The sequence below is a fragment of the Ambystoma mexicanum genome, chromosome 7p (genome assembly GCF_040938575.1).
Source record: "Ambystoma mexicanum isolate Mex_15411 chromosome 7p, UKY_AmexF1_1, whole genome shotgun sequence".
Taxonomy (NCBI): Eukaryota; Metazoa; Chordata; class Amphibia; order Caudata; family Ambystomatidae; genus Ambystoma; species Ambystoma mexicanum.
In genome coordinates this window covers 147,008,177-147,029,366 of record NC_090939.1, presented here as the reverse complement: position 1 = coordinate 147,029,366, position 21,190 = coordinate 147,008,177, and the positions used below count along the sequence as shown (strand labels likewise).

General features: G+C 47.8%; 1 protein-coding gene across 3 annotated transcripts in view; it reads right to left on the bottom strand.

Moving 5' to 3' along the window:
* The window catches only part of CD247 (CD247 molecule), a 385,722-nt gene extending 376,252 nt beyond the window's left edge, over positions 1-9,470 (bottom strand). For 2 of the 3 annotated variants that reach the window (XM_069635936.1, XM_069635937.1), the window contains exon 1: positions 9,298-9,466. In XM_069635936.1, the coding sequence (XP_069492037.1) occupies positions 9,298-9,355 (58 nt within the window). In that variant the 5' untranslated portion in view covers positions 9,356-9,466. Of the gene's footprint in view, positions 1-9,297 lie in introns of all 3 variants that reach the window. The other variant, XM_069635938.1, reaches the window with a different exon arrangement.
* Positions 9,471-21,190: the final 11,720 nt, after the last annotated feature.

Below are 21,190 nucleotides of genomic sequence, written 5' to 3'. Positions count from 1 at the left end.
TGGAGCCGCTTCAGAGAGTCAGAGGCCCCGGTACCGCACCCAAGGCCACAGCCCGCCACCTGTGTTATTTACAGCACGGTAATAAACCCACGTTTGAATCCACTGATCTACCAGCACCCTCTCGTAAATTCCACAACCCTCCCCCTAGACCACCCCAAGAATCATGACCCCGTGCGAAGACGACCCCCATCACTGGGACAAGACACAGAGACCCATTTATATAATAACTTCTAACGCGGCAGACAGACATGTATCATTCGGCTCAGGCCCCAGAGCCCAGCCCCTCGACCTAAAATACCGGTCAATAGGACACAGGTAAATCTCACCCCAACCGACAACCACCAGACCTCTCACGAGGTGCATTCCTCATGTGTTGCGTTTATTTTATAAGACAAACTGCTGAGCGATTTATTGATGAACTTAGATGTCGTTTCTTGAATAACTGCAGTGTGCATGGCCTAGGGCAAACGAGTCAGGAAAGGTATTCATCTTTGTCACAGGCTGCCCCAGCATACCAACACCGCTCGGATGACCTCAAGCTGGCCTGCCAGGCCCAACCCAACCCACGAGGCTGACCAGTGACGTCCTCACGCCAAGACCAACCACGCTGCAGCAACACCTATAGTTAGTCGACGCCACCCAATCCCAATTAACTTGTGCCCCCTATAGTGTGTAGGTTCTGATGACGTTTTTTGTATTAGAAATACGCCTGTCTTTGCTATTGTCAGACAGAGCGCTCTCGGAGGTTGCAGAGTTCTTTGCATGCCCTATTCATTGGATAAACTCCCACTTACGCTCACCCGCACTCTGTCTTGGTCTTATTCCCACTACGGGAGAGTCCCTTATTGTCTCTCATTGCGGGGAGGATCGTGCTGAAATTGGGGGCGCTTCCTTTCAGTTTTTAGCACTCCCAGTTCCGTGGACATGGCGATCCCTCTGATGTATACTTTAAATGTTTGCCAGATCATGCTAATCGATCGAAAAGAGCCCAGGTTTGTTTCAAAATACAATTGCACTTGTTCGCGCATTGTGGAGGAGAATTCCAGGTCCTGTAGAGCTTGGGGTGTAAACTTCCAGCATTGGCGTGGGAGCACTGTCGCTGATAGGGCTAGGTTGAGAACCAGTGGGGAGTGATCAGAGTATGTACGCGGGAGGACAGTATTTTATGAAGGGCTATGGTGGAGACTAGAAATATGTCAATTCTGGAGGACATTTCATGGGTTATAGGTTAAAGTTTCGACTCAAAAGGGTCGAATGCCAAAAGGGTCCAGTCAATTCGAACAAAATATTTTTTTTGGGTGTAAAAACACCTTTTTTACCTATTCTAAATAAATTAAAAAAATATACATTTTTTTAAAAAATTCGATCCTTTTGTTTTCGGTCGAATGCACTCTCACCTTTGGCATTCCATCCTTTTGATTTTGTAACTTTAACTGGACGCCCATTTCATGGACAGTCGATTAATAAGTGTATGTGAGAGCTGTTGGGAGCAGTGTCCTCCATACGTCAGCAAGCCCCAGGTTGTGCATGCCAGTCTTTGGGCCTGATTCACAACAGCATTTTATAATGGCGCAATCCAATAAGAAAACAGTGAATCAGGCCCTTTATGCTATGGGCTGCCTTGGGTAGTGCCCTGCCCGCAGTGCTCGTGCGGTCTAAGTCGAGGTTGAGGATTATGTTCATGTCGTCTCCCCAGATGATTGTCACATCCGGGCACGCATTGTTATTAATTATACCGTCATAGAACCTAGGGTCGTCTATGTTCAGGCCATATGCATTTATCAATAATACCTCAGTGTTGAGCAGCATTGTCTGCAATAACACATCGGACAGCATGGTCTACTTTGGAGTCGAGCAATGTGAACTGCAGTGATTTATGAACAATGCTCAGTGCGCCCCCTCGGTTGTGTCGAGAATGAAGTAACAAACCTATTGTACCCGCATTATTTGGCAAAGGACAAATTGGCATGTGTTAGTGCATACGTTTCCTGCAGGAAAATGACACTAGTTTCATGTCATGTGCAGGGTACATGGAAATCTTGCTTGATTGATATCTCAGCTAGTCTTTCTCTCTGGCTTGCATGAGTATTTTGTAGCGATCCCTGTAGTTGAAGAATCGGGCTACTATTGGTCTTGGAGGTATTCCCGGCCTGGGCTTGGAAACAAGGGCTCTGTGTGATCACTCAACAGTGAAGTGCAGCTATAGAGGCCAGCCTTCCAAAACATTCAGGATCAGTTTTTCGACAAAGTCTTCCATTTTGGTGTTTCCACTGTTTTCGGGGATACCGAGTATGCAGATGTTATTGCGGCGGAACCTGGACTCCAAGTCGTCGCACTTTATGACCGTGCGCTTCAACTCCCATGGCATCTTGACGATCTCTGCCTTCATGTTATTAAAGTTGTCTTCCACTATGCTGATTCTGCCCTCCACCTCGGTGATCCTTGGTCCTATAGAGAAGGGCCCCACCACAGGCCTAGGCTCTGTTATGACCTATGTATCGGCACTTTAGTGATGCACAGGGTACAAACACGGCGCCGCTCGCCCCGGGAGAGGCTTGTCCAGGAGGGCAGGATTTCTGGAATCGTGAGAGTGAGGTGGGCAGTAGGCAAGATCCAGATGGCAAGTCTGTAAAGGCACTATACACAGAAAGTGATGGGAATTAAATTAAACGTACAGCTCGCAAAGAATAGTGAATGTTTGGTGCTAATCTAACAATATGATAAAAGGCCAGATGTATGTTTGTCCCTGTATGTTTGTCCACAGCTAGAGGGAGCTGTTGCCTTAGGATATACACAGACAATGCCAATTCGCATAGCTTTGCCTGTTGTCACCGCTAGAGGGAGCTGTTTACTTAGAATATATAGTGGTCCTACTGTGTCCTGCACTTTGCACAATGTACATGGGCCTGTACACTAGTTGTGGAACTGAGGAGCTGGAACTAAGGAAGTTCTCTAGGCGCTTCAATTAGGTCAGAAAGTGGTAGGAATGTGGGAGGAGTGAACCTTTTCTGGTATCTCGCCTTCAGAAGGTTTGTTAAAGTGGGACGCCTCCACGAACAGCTGAATGCATGGCCTCATATGAACCCCTCCCTAACCCATGAAATTCAGTTGCTTGGTATGCAAATATCGCCAGCAGTTGCCCATATATTTTATTTTATTAATGTTATTACTTATACCACGAACCTATTTCCGGATCACCGTGGCACTCTGCAACCGAAAGGGGCCAGCCTTGGGCTTGACATTTTATACATTAGCACACTACTGTTGGGGGAGGTACAGAGGGATTTTTATTCAGCCAGCAGATATTGTTGACCATATCACACTGCTGTACATATGACTTCTTAAATGTGGTATTCAGGTACACCGACGGCGGTATAAAATACAGATGTATAAACCTTAGTCGAAATGACCGCCAGTGGTAAAAATAACACTGGTGGTGAAACACACATTTTTCATTTTTTTCTGAAATGCGATGAATTCCGCCAGCGGTTAAAAATGCATCGCCAGTGGTAATTTAGTAGTAAAATACCATCAGACATTACAAAAGCTAGAATTCTGGGGGTGGGGCGAGGCCCCAGCAGGAAAAAAGGCTCCTCTTCACGATTTAAGGAAGGTGGCAAAGCGTGAGACACATTTTAAGTTCAGGAACTGCTAACGGGTAAGAATTCTTTTAAGACTCTCTCATTAGAGCTGATTTTTTTTGGTGGTAATTACCACTACTTTTACACAGTACGCTTTACTGCTCGCTGTGGTGTTTTGCGAATCGCGTGTTTTAAGGGCACAAAACTGACAACATGGTTTTTCCAGTCTGCCGTATTGGGCCCTTCAGGAACTGGTGGTAGTCTACCACTAGCGGTATTTGCCTCTTAACCCCCGGGGTCGTATTATTACCATTTCAGGAGCGAGGCCCTTCGTATGTTAACTGTGACGGCCTTTGTTTCCGAATACCAGTGGTATTTCTTGTTAACAAGGTCACAGAGCGCTCTGCACGCGCCTTAAGGCGTGCTGTGGTTTGGTACCACATGAGACAACAACAAAGTGCGCAGAAGCGTGTTTATCCTCAAGCACTTTCACTCTGTACCTTGCCAGTACTACACACTTCAAGGCAAGAGCCTCCATCATGCATACAGGCAAAAGGTACCTTGTAAACAGACCAGAGGATGCAGTGCACCATTGCCTTGCTGACTTTCGGTCGGGAGGGACACATTGCAACAGTTTCCCAAAGTCCCCCTTTAATAGATGGGGCACCGCCGCCAATGCACGGCAGACCGGAACAGCTGTCCTTTGTGTGTACAAAATAAAGAGAACAAACACTCGGTACTATGTTTTCCGCGTGCTTCACACTGTTGGAACAGCTGCACCGTCATGGCTACACGTGTTATGTTACAGTGGCGAAGACCTGCAGATGTACAGGACGCGAAATGCAGACCTGTACACTATCATTCACACAGGACACAGGCAATGGGATCGAAACCTGTACAATGTTATTTACACAGGACACAGGCACTGGGGCTGAAACCTGTACAGTGTTATTTACACAGGACACAGGCAATGGGATCGAAACCTGTACAATGTTATTTACACAGAACACAGGCACTGGGGCTGAAACCTGTACAGTGTTATTTACACAGGACACAGGCAATGGGATCGAAACCTGTACAATGTTATTTACACAGGACACAGGCACTGGGGCTGAAACCTGTACAGTGTTATTTACACAGGACACAGGCAATGGGATCGAAACCTGTACAATGTTATTTACACAGAACACAGGCACTGGGGCTGAAACCTGTACAGTGTTATTTACACAGGACACAGGCAATGGGATCGAAACCTGTACAATGTTATTTACACAGGACACAGGCACTGGGGCTGAAACCTGTACAGTGTTATTTACACAGGACACAGGCAATGGGATCGAAACTTGTACAATGTTATTTACACAGGACACAGGCACCGGGGCTGAAACCTGTACAGTGTTATTTACACAGGACACAGGCACTGGGGCTGAAACCTGTACAGTGTTATTTACACAGGACACAGGCAATGAGATCCAAACCTGTACAATGTTATCTACACAGGACACAGGCAATGGGATCGAAACCTGTACAATGTTATTTACACAGGACACAGGCACTGGGGCTGAAACCTGTACAGTGTTATTTACACAGGACACAGGCAATGGGATCGAAACCTGTACAATGTTATTTACACAGGACACAGGCACTGGGGCTGAAACCTGTACAATGTTATTTACACAGGACACAGGCAACGGGACTGAAACCTGTACAATGTTATTTACACAGGGCACAGGCAATGGGACCGAAACCTGTACAATGTTATTTACACAGGGCACAGGCAATGGGACCGAAACCTGTACAATGTTATTTACACAGGACACAGGCAATGGGACCGAAACCTGTACAATGTTATTTACACAGGACACAGGCAAAGGGACTGATACCTCTACTATGTTATTTACACAGGGCACAGGCAACGGGACCGAAACCTGTACAATGTTATTTACACAGGACACAGGCAATGGGACCGAAACCTGTACAATGTTATTTACACAGGACACAGGCAATGGGACCGAAACCTGTACAATGTTATTTACACAGGACACAGGCAAAGGGACCGAACCCTGTACAATGTTATTTACACAGGACACAGGCAACGGGACTGAAACCTGTACAATGTTATTTACACAGGACACAGGCAACGGGACCAAAACCTGTACAATGTTATTTACACAGGACACAGGCAACGGGACCAAAACCTGTACAATGTTATTTACACAGGACACAGGCAACGGGACCAAAACCTGTACAGTGTTATTTACACAGGACACAGGCAACGGGACCAAAACCTGTACACTATCATTCTCACAGGACACATTGTAACGTAAGAGATCTTCCAGTTGTTGGTGCATACACGCAATTAAAAATTAGTGTGGTTAATGATTAAAAAAAATAATAACCAGCTTCTAATGTGTTGGAGAAAAAGGCTTGAAACTGTTTAATAAAATGCATTTGAAAACGTTTTCATTGCGTGCTTTCAGATTAGTATTAACATGCAGATTCTTGCTGTCAGGTGTTAGACTCCAGCAGTACACAAAATAGAAATACTGTCACACACAGGTCCTCATCAGTTAATGGCTGTAAAGTGTCACAGAAGGATATTTGACCAAAAAAAACTGCTTGAAAAGCTGTCACAGTTTTAATTAAGTGTTGCTGTGGCAGCTGGAATTCTATTCTGTGCTGGCTCTAGTAGCCGGCATTGTGATGTCACAACTGAAGTGCAACAATGAATTACAGAGAAGTTGTGATGTCATTTCTTTATTACAGGTTAGCAGTGATCAGGGTCGGCCTTAGGGCACGGCCGGCAGGGAGACTGCCCGGGTATCCCATTAACCCAACACCCACGTCAGCTCAGGGGAGTATTTCAACGTCTCGCTCGAGCTGGCGTGGTGGGAGAAGGCACAGCAGGTGTCCTATTGAAATTAAATGCGCCCTGCTCTCGGGTGCGGGCGCAGTTAATAACAATAGGGTGCTGATGCTTTCGCATATGCGCCCATTGAAAAATGCCACATTTTTGTTTTGCTGCCCGGTGCGCTGCCGCCTTTAAGGCCGGCCCTAGTAGTGATGTCACAACTAGTCGCTAATAAGAAAAGTATTTACAGACTTTTATATGGGTGCTACTGGCTGCCATGTACTATTAGTAAAAGAATCTCCATTGTTCTCCCAAGGTAAGCAGCTCTGGAGTCTCTCTCACAAACTGGCCCAGAATAGAGGATGCACTTGCAAGATGACGTATTGGCAGTGGCGTCGCCAGGGTGTGGCCCAGGGCCCCCCTCTGAAATCCTGGACACCCCCTTGTGCCCCACCTACCTCAGCTGGGCTACTCTCTCTGCACTGTCTGCAGTGCTGCATCCTCCCAGGGATCTCGCGAACGCTCTCCAGCGTGATGTCGATCTAAACGAGATCAGCCTTGGGACTGGATCCCATTTTGATCAGATTAATATTTTGAATGCACATTCGCACAATTTGGTTAGTGTTGATAAAAACTCCACCACATAAAAGTATGTGAGCGAGCCATTCGAATGGCTAAAAAGTGTAAACACTCTGCGCGTCACTGCTCGTATTTGCGTGAAGTAAGCATTGTTTGGTGAGAGGGCATTGGAGGATGCAAGAGTGCGGGGTAGGATACAAAATGTCATCTCAATGAAAGCTGCAGCGGTCCAGTGGCACCATAGTGTCTGAGACACGGTCGATGTAGAGTGCTTTTTAGCCGATTGCAGTTTGCATAACGGGACTTTTGGGTGCTCACGTTACTAAGTGAAAGGTTAAACTACAAATCCCAGAATGCAAATTGGAATAACATACCGGGCTGGTTAAAGGTGTCAACATGACGGCACCAGCTAGTGACTGCATGCGACAGCCACCTTGCTAAATTAGGAGGAGATAAAAGCATGAAATATAAGTACAACAATGCAGAATAGCACCGTGTATGTATTCCACTACCCGGAGTATACCGGTGCCATTCAGCCTTCACTGGACTGTTGGGTAGGGATGAAACGGTATTACGGTATACTGTTAAAGATACCGTGAACCACTTAATTGAACAATAATAACCGTCACATTGTTTATACCGGTATATCGTTCATACCGTTAAGTGTGCTTTTCAATCGGATTTGGAAAGTCTGCAGTAAGCAAGTGCTGCGCAGTCTTGGTCTTGCACTGTTTGATGTGCCGTCTGCCAAGTAGTTTCAGTTGGAGCAGTTTTTAAATGCCATTCCATAAACCACACGTGCTTGACACAAAATCAATATGTTAGCAATAGGAAGAATAAATACAGTGCCAAGAAGAAAAAGGGTTTACTTTGGGTTGGCGGCTTTGAGGTTTATATATTTATAATGGATAATGTTTTCTAAACATATGACAATGGGGGATTTCCCTGGTTCCATCATTGAATTTACATATAAGTCACACGGCGAAATTTACTCATCTCTGTGGGTATTCCCTGCTGCCATACCAAGGTGTAACATGTCTGTGATTACTAAACACCTTTTGGCCCGCAAGTAAACTAAAGACTGTAACGTAAAGAGAGAGTGCGTATGCGTGTGTGTATGCGCACAAGCGTATACTACCATCAGACTCCATTGATCTGTGGCATGCAGGTTATCAAAATGGCAACATGTTCATCTTCACCAGTAGCCAGTGGGGGGGGGGGGCTAAAAGCCTAAATTACTACTTAAGAAAAGCCATTCAGTTTGCTTTGCCAGTCGCAGCAGGGCTCCCCCCGCCCCTCCTCCTCTCCACACATGTGTTTGAGTTTGGTGGAAGCAAGGGGTGGCATTTCAGTGGAAAGTATATTGAAAAGCCCAATTCTGGCCCTGGGTGCCTGGGTTTGTTTGTGATGATAAATATGACAATGTATGACCTTTTAGAAAATATTTGTTAAGATTAGTTAACTCCACCTGCTATACTGCGATAACCATGATATACCGTCATTTGGCAAGAAGGTTATTGTACCGTCATAAAACTAATACCGTGACACCCCTACTGTTGGGAATAGTAAGTGAGCCCAACCCACGGTAGGGGAGGGGAGGGGAGGTGCAGTGGGCTGTGGTAGTTTTGTGTGCACAGAAGCTTCCCTGCAGGAGTGTGATGTCACATATTGCCCTTTTATAGGCGCCCCCCCCCCACTTGTCTGTGGCCCCCTCTGTACCTCCCCCTGCCCCCTGAAGTTGATTCCTGGCGATGCTCTTGCATATTGGGCGTGAGCTAATGAGAGACGCTCCAAGAAAAACACACACACGCTTTTAATCGGGGGGTTCTTCTGCAGCCTGTTTCATATAGGCCCAGTCTTGGCCCTGTATCTTTCTTGCATCACTGTCGGCGTCAGGTCCGTTTTAAACGTGCTCGCGGGCAGGTGCACACAAGCAGCACCTTCTATGGTTAGGGGTGCACAATGCAAGGGTCCTGACTCCTGCGTCACTAAAGTCTCTCACACGGGCAAAGTTTATTCGTCAAGATGGCACGGGGGCGAGGTCACATTTCCTGGCTGTGACAATGTAGCATGCTTTTGACAGGCCCACCGTTTCCTCGCCATCTCCCCTTCCGTCTTTATTTTATAAAAGACTCAAGTAGGTCAAAGATTGCATGGCAGACTTGTCAAATAAAAATCCCCCCCCCCCCATTGTAGCGCCGAACAATAGGGCTAGCCGGATGAGCTCGCCAGGAGACTCCTTGTCAGGGCCCCGAGCTCGTACTGTGAACACGGCGGTTCCTTTACCTGCAGGAGGGAGGGTGGTCAGCAGCAGAGCCGCGGCTCCGGCCCATTTCAGCTCCATAGTGGGCCCGGGTTATGCAGCTTCAGCAGGCAGGGCAGCAGCCGTCTCTCCCAGCGAGTGCAGATGTGTGAGAGTGCAGGCGCTCTCCCACATGTCACCACAGGAAATGAATTCGAAAGCCTCCTTTGAGGCTGCGCGCCTGCCACTCACTCACTCACTCGCACACCACCGACGCACGCCCAGCAGCAGCTGCAGCTACCAGGTCCCCTCTCACCAGCCACTCTCCTCCCATTGTTCCACTGGCAGGAGAGTGGAGGCTTCAGAGGTCCATAGGTTCGCTGCAGGAGTCTAGACAGTCTTAGATCGGATGATTGCACGGCAAATGAGACATAAGGTTATGATGCAAAAAGTAAAATCTTCCAAAATTCACCTGCAGAAACAACCCGCAACAAAGAAACAACACATAAGCCGCACCAACAGCACACGAGGCCTGACATCGATCCGATAATCGCACCAAAGCTCAGAGCACGGTGTATACCGAACTGAAGCCGACAACAGGACGCCACTTCTCCCACTATCCTACTCCCTCTTCACCCGACTAACCCCACCCCGCCATCTTGTTTGCAGATCCGCCTGAGCGCCAGGGGTCCAACTCCGCTGGTGACGGTGCGCGGTACAAATACCTTTAACATTTAACAGAAAAAGCTGTGAAACCTTAACTGCCGCCTGGCACTGTTGGTGACGTCACACACGAAACAACCAACTGCATCATAAATAACCTTATCTACTCTGTTCGTGTAATTTCTGAGGTTTTTATTAACATGCCACAGAACTTTTCGTTAGCAAGAACCGTCTGGCCTCATTTAGGGTGTTTGGCGCATTTACCAGTGGAAATTCACTGGGTTTTGGTTGGTGGATTGGTGGCCTTAATCCCCATAGACCCCATGCGGATTTGGCAGATTCCGTCTGCAGTAAATCCTCCATTTTTAGTTTTGGCTATTTATAAGCCTTAACTAAAGCATTGTAGTACAGCCAGAAAGGGACATGACATGTGATGGAAGAAACACAGCTCTTGGGGGTTGGTTGGTTATTTACCCACCCCTATCCACTTCCTGCTCCTCCATGCCCAAAACGGATCCTCCCGGAATGTCTTTGAGCTTACTCTATCGGAAGATGACATCACAGAGACCATCAGGGGGCGTGGACCAAGATGGCGCATAATCATACAGCTCTGTATCATCCTGTCATATGAGCGTGTACAGTCTGCTCCCCCCATCGTGATTTGAGTGGACTCCATGCTGTTTTAACCCCCGGAGGGCTCCTTGACCCTTGTAAGTAAGAAATAGGGGTCTGCAGCAGCGTAATGGCCCCAGCGAAGCAGATCGTCGCAGGCCCGGGACGAGACGCCAGAGAGGTCGTGAGTGTGGTACGGACAGACCCACCAGGGGCTCGAACAGAAACAAGCCTGGGGAGACTGAACAGCGACCCTGGTGTACAAGGTCACAAGGGAGCCGGCGACTGCAGAGTGGTTGACGCAGAGACTCCATGACCCAGGAGATGTTCCTGGAGCAGCCGTCGGGCACTGTAGGGCCTGAGGACACGGCCTTATTCCCACGCAGTGGAGGATTAACACAGCATTGTAAATCCAGGTGATCAGGCTGGGGAACCGGAGTGAGAGACATGCGCCCACCACCCTCATTGGATGAAGCCCCAGCCCAGCAGTACACACAGACCATGAGAAGTTGCAGTGGCATGGCCCCAAGATCCTGCAAAGCAGTAGAGGGAAGAGGGTGCCCCGCTGAGCCATGGAGGGAGTGGACTGTGCCCAGAGGAGTTTGAGAGGTGGGTTGCTTTGGCCCACTGTCAGTGCAAGTGCCGCCATGCTGGGCAACAGTGGGAGTGGACCTGACAGGAGCAAGACAGGAGAGTCTGGAGTGGACTGGCCCAGGGACTGAGCAAGAAAGCCTCAGGGGGGCAGGCGGGTTACTGGGCTTTAAAGACCACAATTAACACCGCATGGGGAACAGTGTGGCAGTAGGAGACCAGGTGGCAGACACAGCCACAAGGAGGTGGGGCCCCGAGGAAGGGTCAGGCCTGAAGAGAGTGCTGGTAGGGGGAGCCAGAAACAAAGTGCTGGATGGCAGACCCCGGGGGGGGGGGAGACCCAGACTGGAGCTACTGGGATACAGAGGCAGAGTGCAAGAGTGCAGTAGAGAGAGGGGGAGAGCAGCCCCAGAGGTCAGGCCCGGTACCCAGAGGTGGTCGTAAGGTGGGAGAAAATGGACGACATAGGTATCCAGGCACTGCAACATTTCAGGAGGAGTTTGGTGATGGATCCTGGAGAGAATACCGCGCAGAGGGGAGACATTGTGGGGGACGGGGGTCAACGCATCTGACAAGGGACATTTTCCAAGAGATTAAAGCTATCAGGAGCGACATTCAGGCCTCCTTTCTGGCCTTGAAAGGGAGGGTGGACACACTTGAAAACGAAATAGAGGGGGTTGAGAATAATCAGCTGAATACTGACCTCAGAGATATGCAATATGAGGCCCGCCTGACAGACTTGGAAATGAACAATGAGGACAAGATCTTGAAGCTTGATGATCTCGAAAATAGGGAATGACGGAATAACCTACGCATCCTGGGGCTGAAGGAGCAGAAGGAAGAAACTGTAGGAGATGTGGTCTGGGAAGTAAAAGAACGGATAAATGCCATCCTCCTGTCAGAGGGGGGCAAAGCAGTTCACTTAGAGAGGGCGCATAGAGGTGGGGGTGGTGGAAAGGTTCCGAGATCCATTGTAGTTCACTTTCTAAGGTACGGAGAGAAGATGGAGCTGCTGGAAAAGGCGAAGTGAACGGGAACTATCCAAATATGATGGCGACTCAGTTAGAGTGTACCAGGATCTCGCAAGACTCATGTTGTCTCGCAGGTGGGATTGCTGCCCTCTCACACAGTGGTTTTCCGGAGAAGGGGATCCGGTACCCCTGGGCCTTCCCCTTTGTGCTGTCCTTTGAGGTGGCAGATGTAGACTATAGCATTACCAACGGGCAGGAAGCACGGCAGGCGCTGCAGGCTTTAAAGGACACAGAACTGGACCGGACGCAGGAAAGGGACAGGAAAAGGACAGTGACCAGAACCAGTCGAGAGGGTTTCTCTCGAGGAAGAGAGTGCCAGGAGGCAGGAAATCCAAGAGACTGAATACCCCGTCCCCAGTGAAGTGACTCTGAGGAGGGGCTGAGCTAACTATATCAAAAAGGGCCTACGGTGGGGCCAGGGTGGGGGCAGTTCTTTATTTCAAAAATTTTGGCCTGGGAAGAGACTGATTGGGGTAGGTGGGTTAAGGGATGACAGGATGAGGAGTAAGTGACACTAGGAGGCCCATTGCCAAATGGGCGTCTTGAACAGGGAGGAAGCAGGAGGGGGATGGGGGAGAGGGGGTAGGAGGGTGGAGAGGGGGTTTGGGGGAGAGGGGTGGGAGGGTGTAGAAGGGGAATTGGGAACGTTTTTTTTCTCATGTTGGGTATGTTATTTCCACTGAAATTAAAGGTGGAGTTAGTGAGGGACTGTGCCAAAGAAGGGTGAGGTGGAGTTAGAGGGGGACTGTCATGAAGAAGAGAGAGGTGGAGTTAGTGTGGGACTGTTATGAGGAAGAGTGATGTGGGGTAGTTGGGGACTGTGACAAGGAAGAGTGAGGCGGAATAAGTGGGGGACTGTGATAAAGATGAGTGAGGTGGAGTTAATGGTGGACTGTGACAAGACGAGTGAGGTATAGTTAGTGGAGGACTGTGATGAAGAGTGTGTTGGAATTAGTGGGGGACTGTGACAAAAATGAGTGAGATGGAGTTAGTGCAAGACTGTGACAAAGATGAGTGAGGTGGAGTAAGTGGGGGATTGTGATGAGGAAGAGTTAGGTGTAGCTAGTGGGGGAATGTAATGAAGAAGATTAAGGCGGAGTTAGTGGGAGACTGCGATGAGGAAGAGCTAGGTGTAGTTAGTGGGGGACTGTGACAGGGAAGAGTGAGGTAGAGTTAGTGGGTGACTGTGATGAAGATTGAGATGGAGTTAGTCGGGGGCTGTGACGAAGAAGAGTGATTTGGAATTAGCGGGGGACTGTTATGAAGATGAGTGAGGTAGAGTTAGTGGGTGACTGTGATGAGGAAGAGTGAGGTGTAGGTAGTGGGGGATTGTGGCGAGGAAGAGTGAGGTGCAGTTAGTGGAGGACTGTGATGATGAATAGTGAGGGAGTGTAATTGGGGACTGTGATGAGGAACAGTGAGGTGGAGTTAGTGGGGGACTGTCACAAGTATGCAGTGATGAAATTGTGTCAAAAATGTTGCCTGTACAAAACATTGCAGCAAAAATACAGTGGTTTGACCCATTAAAGGTGTACCCCATTACACCATTTAAGAGGAGCAGGGGTTGCGGGGGTGTCCCCGCTCCCTTTAAATGATATAATGGTTCCAGAGCTTGCGGGGGTGTCCCCCGCATCCTTTACATGGATTGCAGTGGCAAAACCACAGCCTTTTTGGTGCAATATTTTGTGTCCATAGCCATTTTTGCCGTGATTTTAACACATGGAACCTTGTCACAAAAAAGAGTGAGGTAGAGTTAGTGGTGGAGTGAGACGAGGAAGAGTGCGATGTGGTAGTTGGTACTGCGATGAGGAAGAGGGAGAAGGAGTTAGTGGGGGACTGTGATGAATATGCGTGAGGTGGAGATAGTGGGGGACTGTGACAAGAAATAGTAAGGTGGAGTTAGAGTAGGACTGTGACAAAACAGTGAGGTGCAGTTAGTGGGGGACTGTGGGGAAAAAGAGTGATGTGGAGTTAGTGGGGGACAGTGAAAAAGAAGAGCGATGTGGAGTTAGTGGGGGACAGTGAAAATGAAGAGTGAGGTGGAGTTAATGGGAGACTGTGACGAAGAAGAGTGAGGTGGATTAGTTGGGGACTGTGATGAAAATGAGTAAGGTGAAGTTTGTGGGGAACTGAGATGAGGAAGAGAAATGTGGGGTAGTTTGACACTGTGATGAGGAAGAGTGAGGAGCAGTTAGTGGGGTGATTTGATGAGGAAGAGTGAGGTGGGGTAGTTGGGTACTGTGACCTGGGAGAGTGACATTGAGTTAGTGGTGGACTGTGATGATGAAGGGTGAGGTGGAGGTAGTGGACGACTATGATGACAAAAGGTGAGGTGGAGTTAGTGGGGGACTGTGATGAAGAAGAATTAGGTGGGTTAGTTGGGGACTGTGATGAAAATGAGTGATATGATTGTTGTCAGTGGGGTACTGAGATGAGGAAGAGTAACGTGGGGTAGTTGGGGACTGTGACGAGGAAGAATGAGGTGCAGTTAGTGGGGGGATGTGATGAGGAAGAGTGAGGTGGGGTAGTTGGGGACTGTGACCTGGAAGAGTGAGGTGGAGTTAGTAGGGGATTATGGCAAACAAGAGTAAGGTTGAGTTAGTGGTGGACTGTGATGAGGAAGGGTGGGGTGTGGTAATTAGCACTGTGATGAGGAAGAGTGAGGTGGAGTTAGTCGGGGACTGTGACAAAGAAGCAGGGGTGGAGTTAGTGGAGGATTTTGACGAGGAAAAATCAGATAAAGTAAATGAAGGACTCTGATGAAGAAGGGCAAGGTGCAGTTAGTGGGGGACTGTGATGAAGAAAAGTAATTTGGAGTTAGTGGGGGACTGATGATGAAAAGTGAGGTGGAGTTTGTGGGGGACTGTGACAAAGAAGAGTGAGGCAGGGTAGCTGGGAATTGTGCTGAGGAACATTGAGGTTAGGTGGTTGGGGACTTTGATGAGGAAGAGTAACTTGGAGTTAGTGGGGGACTGTCACGAGGAAGAATGAGGCGGAGTTAATTGGGGACTATGATTAGGAAGAGTGAGGTCAATTAGTAGGGTATGGTGATGAGGAAGAGTGACGTTGGGTAGTTGGGGACTGTGACAAAGAAGAGTGAGGTGGAATTAGTAGTGGGGATCTGCGATGAGGAAGAGTGAGTTGGAGGCAGTGGGGGCTGTGGTGAAGAAGAGTAAGTTGGAGTTAGTGGGGACTGTGATTAGGAAGAGTGAGGTGGGGTAGTTGGGGACTTTGATGAAGGAGAGTGAGGTGGAGTTAGTTGGGGACTGTGACAAGGACTATTGTGGTGGAGATAGTGGGCGACTGTGCCAAAGAAGGGTGAGGTGGAGTTACTGGGGGATTGTCACGAAGAAGAGTGAGGTGGAGTTATTGTGGGACTGTTATGAGGAAGAGTGAGGTGGGGTAGTTGGGGACTGTGGTGAGGAAGCATGATGTGGCATTAGTTGGGAACTGTGATAAAGAGGAGTGAGGTGGAGTTAGTGGGGGACTGTGATGAGGAAGAATGAGGTATAGTTAGTGGAGGGGTGTGATGAAGAAGAGTGAGGTTTAGTTAGTGAGGGACTGTGATGAGGAAGAGTGATGTACAATTAGTGGAGGACTGTGACATAGAAGAGTGAGTTGGAGTTTGTGGGTGACTGTGATGATGAAGAGTGAGGTGGAGTTAGTGGGGGACTGTGACGAAGAAGAGTGAGGTGGATTAGTTGGGGACTGTGATGAAAATGAGTAAGGTGAAGTTTGTGGGGAACTGAGATGAGGAAGAGAAATGTGGGGTAGGTTGACACTGTGATGAGGAAGAGTGAGGAGCAGTTATGTGATAAAGAAGAGTGAGGTGGGATAGTTGGGGACTGTGACAAGGAAGAGTGAGGTGTAGTTAGTAGGAGACTGACGAGGAAGAGTGAGGTACAATTAGTGGAGGACTGTGACCAGGAAGAGTGTGGTGGAGTTAGTGGGGGACTGTGATGAGGAAGGGTGAGGTAGAGGTAGTATGGGACTGTGATGAAGAAGAGTGAGGTGGAGTTAGTGGGGGACTGTGAAGAGGAAGAGTGAGGTTACGGTAGTTGGGGACTGTGAAAAGGAAGAGTGAAGTGGAGTTAGTAGGAGTAATTGTAATTGTGTATTTGTAAAACACATATACACATGAGAAGTGCTTCAAAGCCCTTCAAGGCGGGAAGGGAACAAGGGAATACAGCCATCATTCATAGGCCTTGAAGATTCTGAATGATCTAACAACAATAACTAGCATACTAGGCCAGAGGCATATCTACTAGTGAAGTGCTTGACAAAGGTTGAGGGGAGAAACTATAAAAGGGACGGGGGGAACATACAGATCATGAACAACAGTACTGGTCCTGTGAACATTTCAGATTTCTTGGTGGTTGGTCATCCAATGCGCCTATATACATGAGTATTTCAAGCACAACCAAAGCTAGGGGGGAGACACTCTTGTCATCTTGGGAGACTCCCACCAGTCCTCCATCTACTGGACAAACAGACTTACTGGGCAGACCAGTTAAGGTTGAATAAGTGCACAAAACGGGATAGGCCAAAATGACCACACCGAAAGTTCTGATCTATACAAAAAAGTCATAAATGCATGCCACCAAAGGTTCAAACGTCTTTGGTGGCATGCATTTTAGGTAGGTAAAAAAAATAAAGACCGCGGGAGGTGTGGGGGTGTTCCCCGCAACACCCTGCTCACCATACTATACAGTATAGTGAGTGAGGGTTGCGTGGGACACCCCTGCAGCACACCTGAGAAAAAATATAACAGGGGCTGCAGGGGTGTCCCCCGCAACACCCTGCTCACTATACTACACAGTTTGCGGGGGAAACCCCTGCAGCTGCCCAAATAAAAAAAAGAAAAAGGATTCTGCAGCGCCGGTTCCCGATCACGGAAGTGAAAGGGAACCGGCGCCGACGGGACACAGCGTGTCTTCAAAGGTAAGTAGGGTGTGCATGGGGTATGTTGGGGTGTGGGTGGGGCTGTGTTGGGGGTGCGGGTGGGGGTGTGGGTTTGTAGGGGTTTTAAATGTATGTTTGCATGGGAAATGCGTACATTTCTCATGCAAACTTTTCCATCGCAGGCTTTTCCGTGACGGAAAAATCACGCAGATCCTGCAGAACAGGAAGTGCAAGGGAGGGGGACAAGTGTGCCCAGTCCAGCAGGGGCCAGGGTTAAGTGCAGAAGGGCCGGGGTTAAGGGCAGAGTCTGTGTCAAAGAAAAGTGAGTTGGAGTTAGGGGGGGACTGTGATGAAGAAGAGTGAGGTGAATAAGTGGGGAGTCTGACAAGAAAGAGTGAGGTGGAGTTAAGGGGGAACTGTTAAGAGGAAAAGTGACGGTGGGGTAGTTGGGGATTGTGACAAGGAAGAGTGAGGCAGAGTTAGTAGGGGACTGTGACAAAAAAGAGTGAGCTGTAGTTGGTAAGCAACTGTGACGAAGAAGAGCCAGGTGGATATAGTGGGGTACCGTGATAAGGAAAAGTGAGGTGGGGTAGTTGGGGATTGTGACAAGGAAGAGTGAGGTGGAGTTAGTAGGGTACTGTGAAGAGGAAGAGTGAGGTGGGGTAGTTGGGGACTGTGGCAAAGAAGATTTTATTAACGACTGTGAGTAATTAAGATTTATATACAAAATTGGACATTTTCCTAATGGGAAAATCAATGGAAAAGTGAAAAACACAACCTTCTTGACCCTTTATATCATTTGAATCGTTACACATATTTGCACGCAAATCTCTAGTTTTGGGGGCAACCTGGCCACAAATTATGTTTATAAAATGTCATGCTCTTCTGTCCTACATTATTAAGCATAGAACATTCACATTTGTTTTGGATGATAGGTTTCACCTTAACTAGAGGGCGACAAGCGTTGCCCTATAATAAACTGAGCTGGGTTGACTAAAGGAGCTCTTACATGCAGCATTCTGTAACTCTAGACCTAGTGTACACTGTAGGCCAGGCATTTAGAAAATGTCTGATCTTATCTACACAAGCACATTTTGCTCAATTTTCAGGGAGATACAAACTTCTTTCTTGTGTTTCATATGTGTCTTTGTCTATACACTGGAAAGGGAAGACTAGAGGAGCTCTTACAGGTTGCATTCTACACACCGAAACACAGCTTTCACAGTAGCCCAGGCATTTACAAAAAGGCTCATCCTATCCACACACACATGTAATGTTGTTCAATATTCAGGGATTTACAAACTTCTTCTTTGTGTTGCATAGCCCAGGTAGAAATGTCTCTGCTGGTTTTGCACAAGTGCGAAGGAGGGCAATGTTCCATTGCTTTTGTGTTCACAGAGGAGACACCCAGCTGCTGCATACTTTAAGATCAAGTGTGGTACATGTGTTGCCTTCTCTGCATGTGTAAAATGTGCAAATGCAAGACAAGGGTTTGTAGACAAACCATTTATTCCACAAAGCTGAAACTTTTGAATGAAATTACAGATTTGCCATCTTCCACCACATATTTCCCTGATAGGGTTCCAGTCAAAAATCCCTGGTCTGTAGAGATTAGCTTATAATGCAGGCTTTTCCCATAAATTGAACCTCCCTAAATCAGAATAAATAGTGGATGCAGGTCTATTGGTTTTGTGAAAAAGGGACAGAATGCCCTCTCTAAACCGTATACCAAAAAGTCAATTTCATCAAATCCATAAAGGTTTTCCCCACAAGAGTTGAGAAATCCAGGCAACATTATCCCATCCCAAAAACGAGTATATGACATCTCATGCTTTTTCTCAAACTCAACATTAGCTCCCAGCTATATTCCTTGTCGGGTACCTTCCCAGACCCAGGCACTTCATCCATCTTTGCCTCCTGAAAGCATCATCATGGCAAGCCGGCCTATGCCCCTTGCATTTGCTAAAAGGTCAGGGAACTCCCCTAGCTCCCAATTTGAACACTTTCCGCAATGCCTCCTTGATTTCAGGACCAGGACCTAGCTTGATTAAAAAAAAAAAAAAACATTATTCTGGTCCTAATAAACCTAATGTGTAAAACCATAACCATTCCAATGTCTGCCCTCACTGGAACCTCTCCTTTGAGGCAAAACCCCTAGAAAAGCTATGCACCTTACAGCTCTTGTGGTATAGCGAGAACAACACCCTTCTGCTTGACAACCAATCAGGATTCAGAACCAGCAGGTGGACCACATCCACTCCTCTAAACATCAAAGAAGAGCTTCTGAATACCATGCTTGATGACCAACCAGCTGTTCCCCTCTTCGTCAACCAATCCGCACCCTATGATATGGTCAACCATCTATCTCATTCTTATTTGTCAACTCCACTACAACATGGGCAATACCGGGAAGGAACTCTGCTCAAGTAAAGCCCATACTGCTGTCCTGTGGGGTACTCCAGGGTTCCGCCCTATCACCCTGGCAACACAGCAAGTATATGGGGGCACTGGCTCCATTCACTGAAACCTCTGTAATACCTTTCTAATTCCATGTAGATGATACTCAAAGCATGGTCCACCAGAACAGCAAGCTAAGAACAGAATACTGTACCCAAAGCTCATCTAAGACTGGGTGATATATGCCAATGTATGCTTTGATGGGCCCAAAACTTAAATGTTGCTGGGTGGGGGGGTTTAATACGCCTAACTAACTATTCACCTGGCTTGACTCAATACCCTGAAAACCAACAATCACAGGCAGGAAACTGGACATCAGCTTTGATTGAAGCTTATCTGCAACCCCCATGTTTACTCTTGTGTCCAAAAAGACTGTCTGGCCGCTCCACATCCTCTGGAAAATCCTCCCTGTTGGATTTCCAGCTTAAGGTGAACCTCGGCAGGTTACAGATACTTTCAACTGTGACTTGACCAATAGCATGTGCACAGCCATGCCACAGGAAATCCCTCAAATAGCTGCAGCTAACACAGAACCCAGCCATCAGGGCTGGCCAGGGGTCTGAGGAAGCATGACCGCACCTTCCCAGCACTCAATTCACTCTGATGGCCCCCGATAGAGCAGGATTCTCTGTATCATTCATCTGCCAGACTGGAATATTGACTGTGCATATCTGTCTGATCTAATCAAGCACTGTATCCAGACTAGAAGCCTTGGACGATGGCCGCGGGGCTACCAGGTACCAACAGACAGAAGAAAATTTAGAGCGGAGGCTCTTGATCTCAAATGGAGGAACGTACTTCCTGGAAACCTGAGATTACAAAAAGGATTATGGGAATTTCAGTAAAACTTTGAAAACATTTACTTCCCAGCATGCCTTTCCACCTCAAACAGGTGACCTTATATAATGTCGGGACTGTGGGATGTATTGACCCAGTGCTGCTATACTATGCGGCCTTACTCTGCTATCTATGGTGCAAGAACCATTAAAGTGGCGGCAAAAACCTTTGTGCGCGCCAAAACCGCGTTTTTCAACACACAAAAAGATGGCTGCACAACTTGCCACCCATGGTGCATGTGTGGTGGAACAGAGCACACGCTGCAGAAAAAGTGCCAGTGGGCTCCATGACAAGAAACATAGAGTGCAGAGGGAAAAACAGGGCTTTGCAAGTGAGACTCCAAAATGTGCTTGTAAATGACATTTACTGCTACTAAAACGACAACTGTAAATGACATTTGGAGTCATTCTGAGCTAGGAGGTAAGGGAAAAACCATGCCGGTAATGATTTACCAGCATCGTTTACCGCTACAGGCTATTCTGACCTCTCAGACCGCTAATTACGGGACCGTAAACCACGATGCAAAAATTAGCGGCATGGCGTAAACCGGAGCTGATCACAAGTAAGGAGCACACGTAAATAACGGCCTCTTTAAGCCTGTAAAGTACCTTACCTGCATGGAGTACATACAGGCATCTCAGAGAAGGAGTAAAGAACCCTGAGCAGTGGTTCCCAGAGCCACAGGTGCACACAGTCAGCACAGGTTAAGGCAATGGAGTCTACCACAGCAGAAAAGGAATACATCCACACACCACACCCCTTCCCACACCAAGATGATACCAATAGTGCCAGCAAGGGCACAACCATAATAACTACACCTACAACACCAGCCCCCCCCATTGAG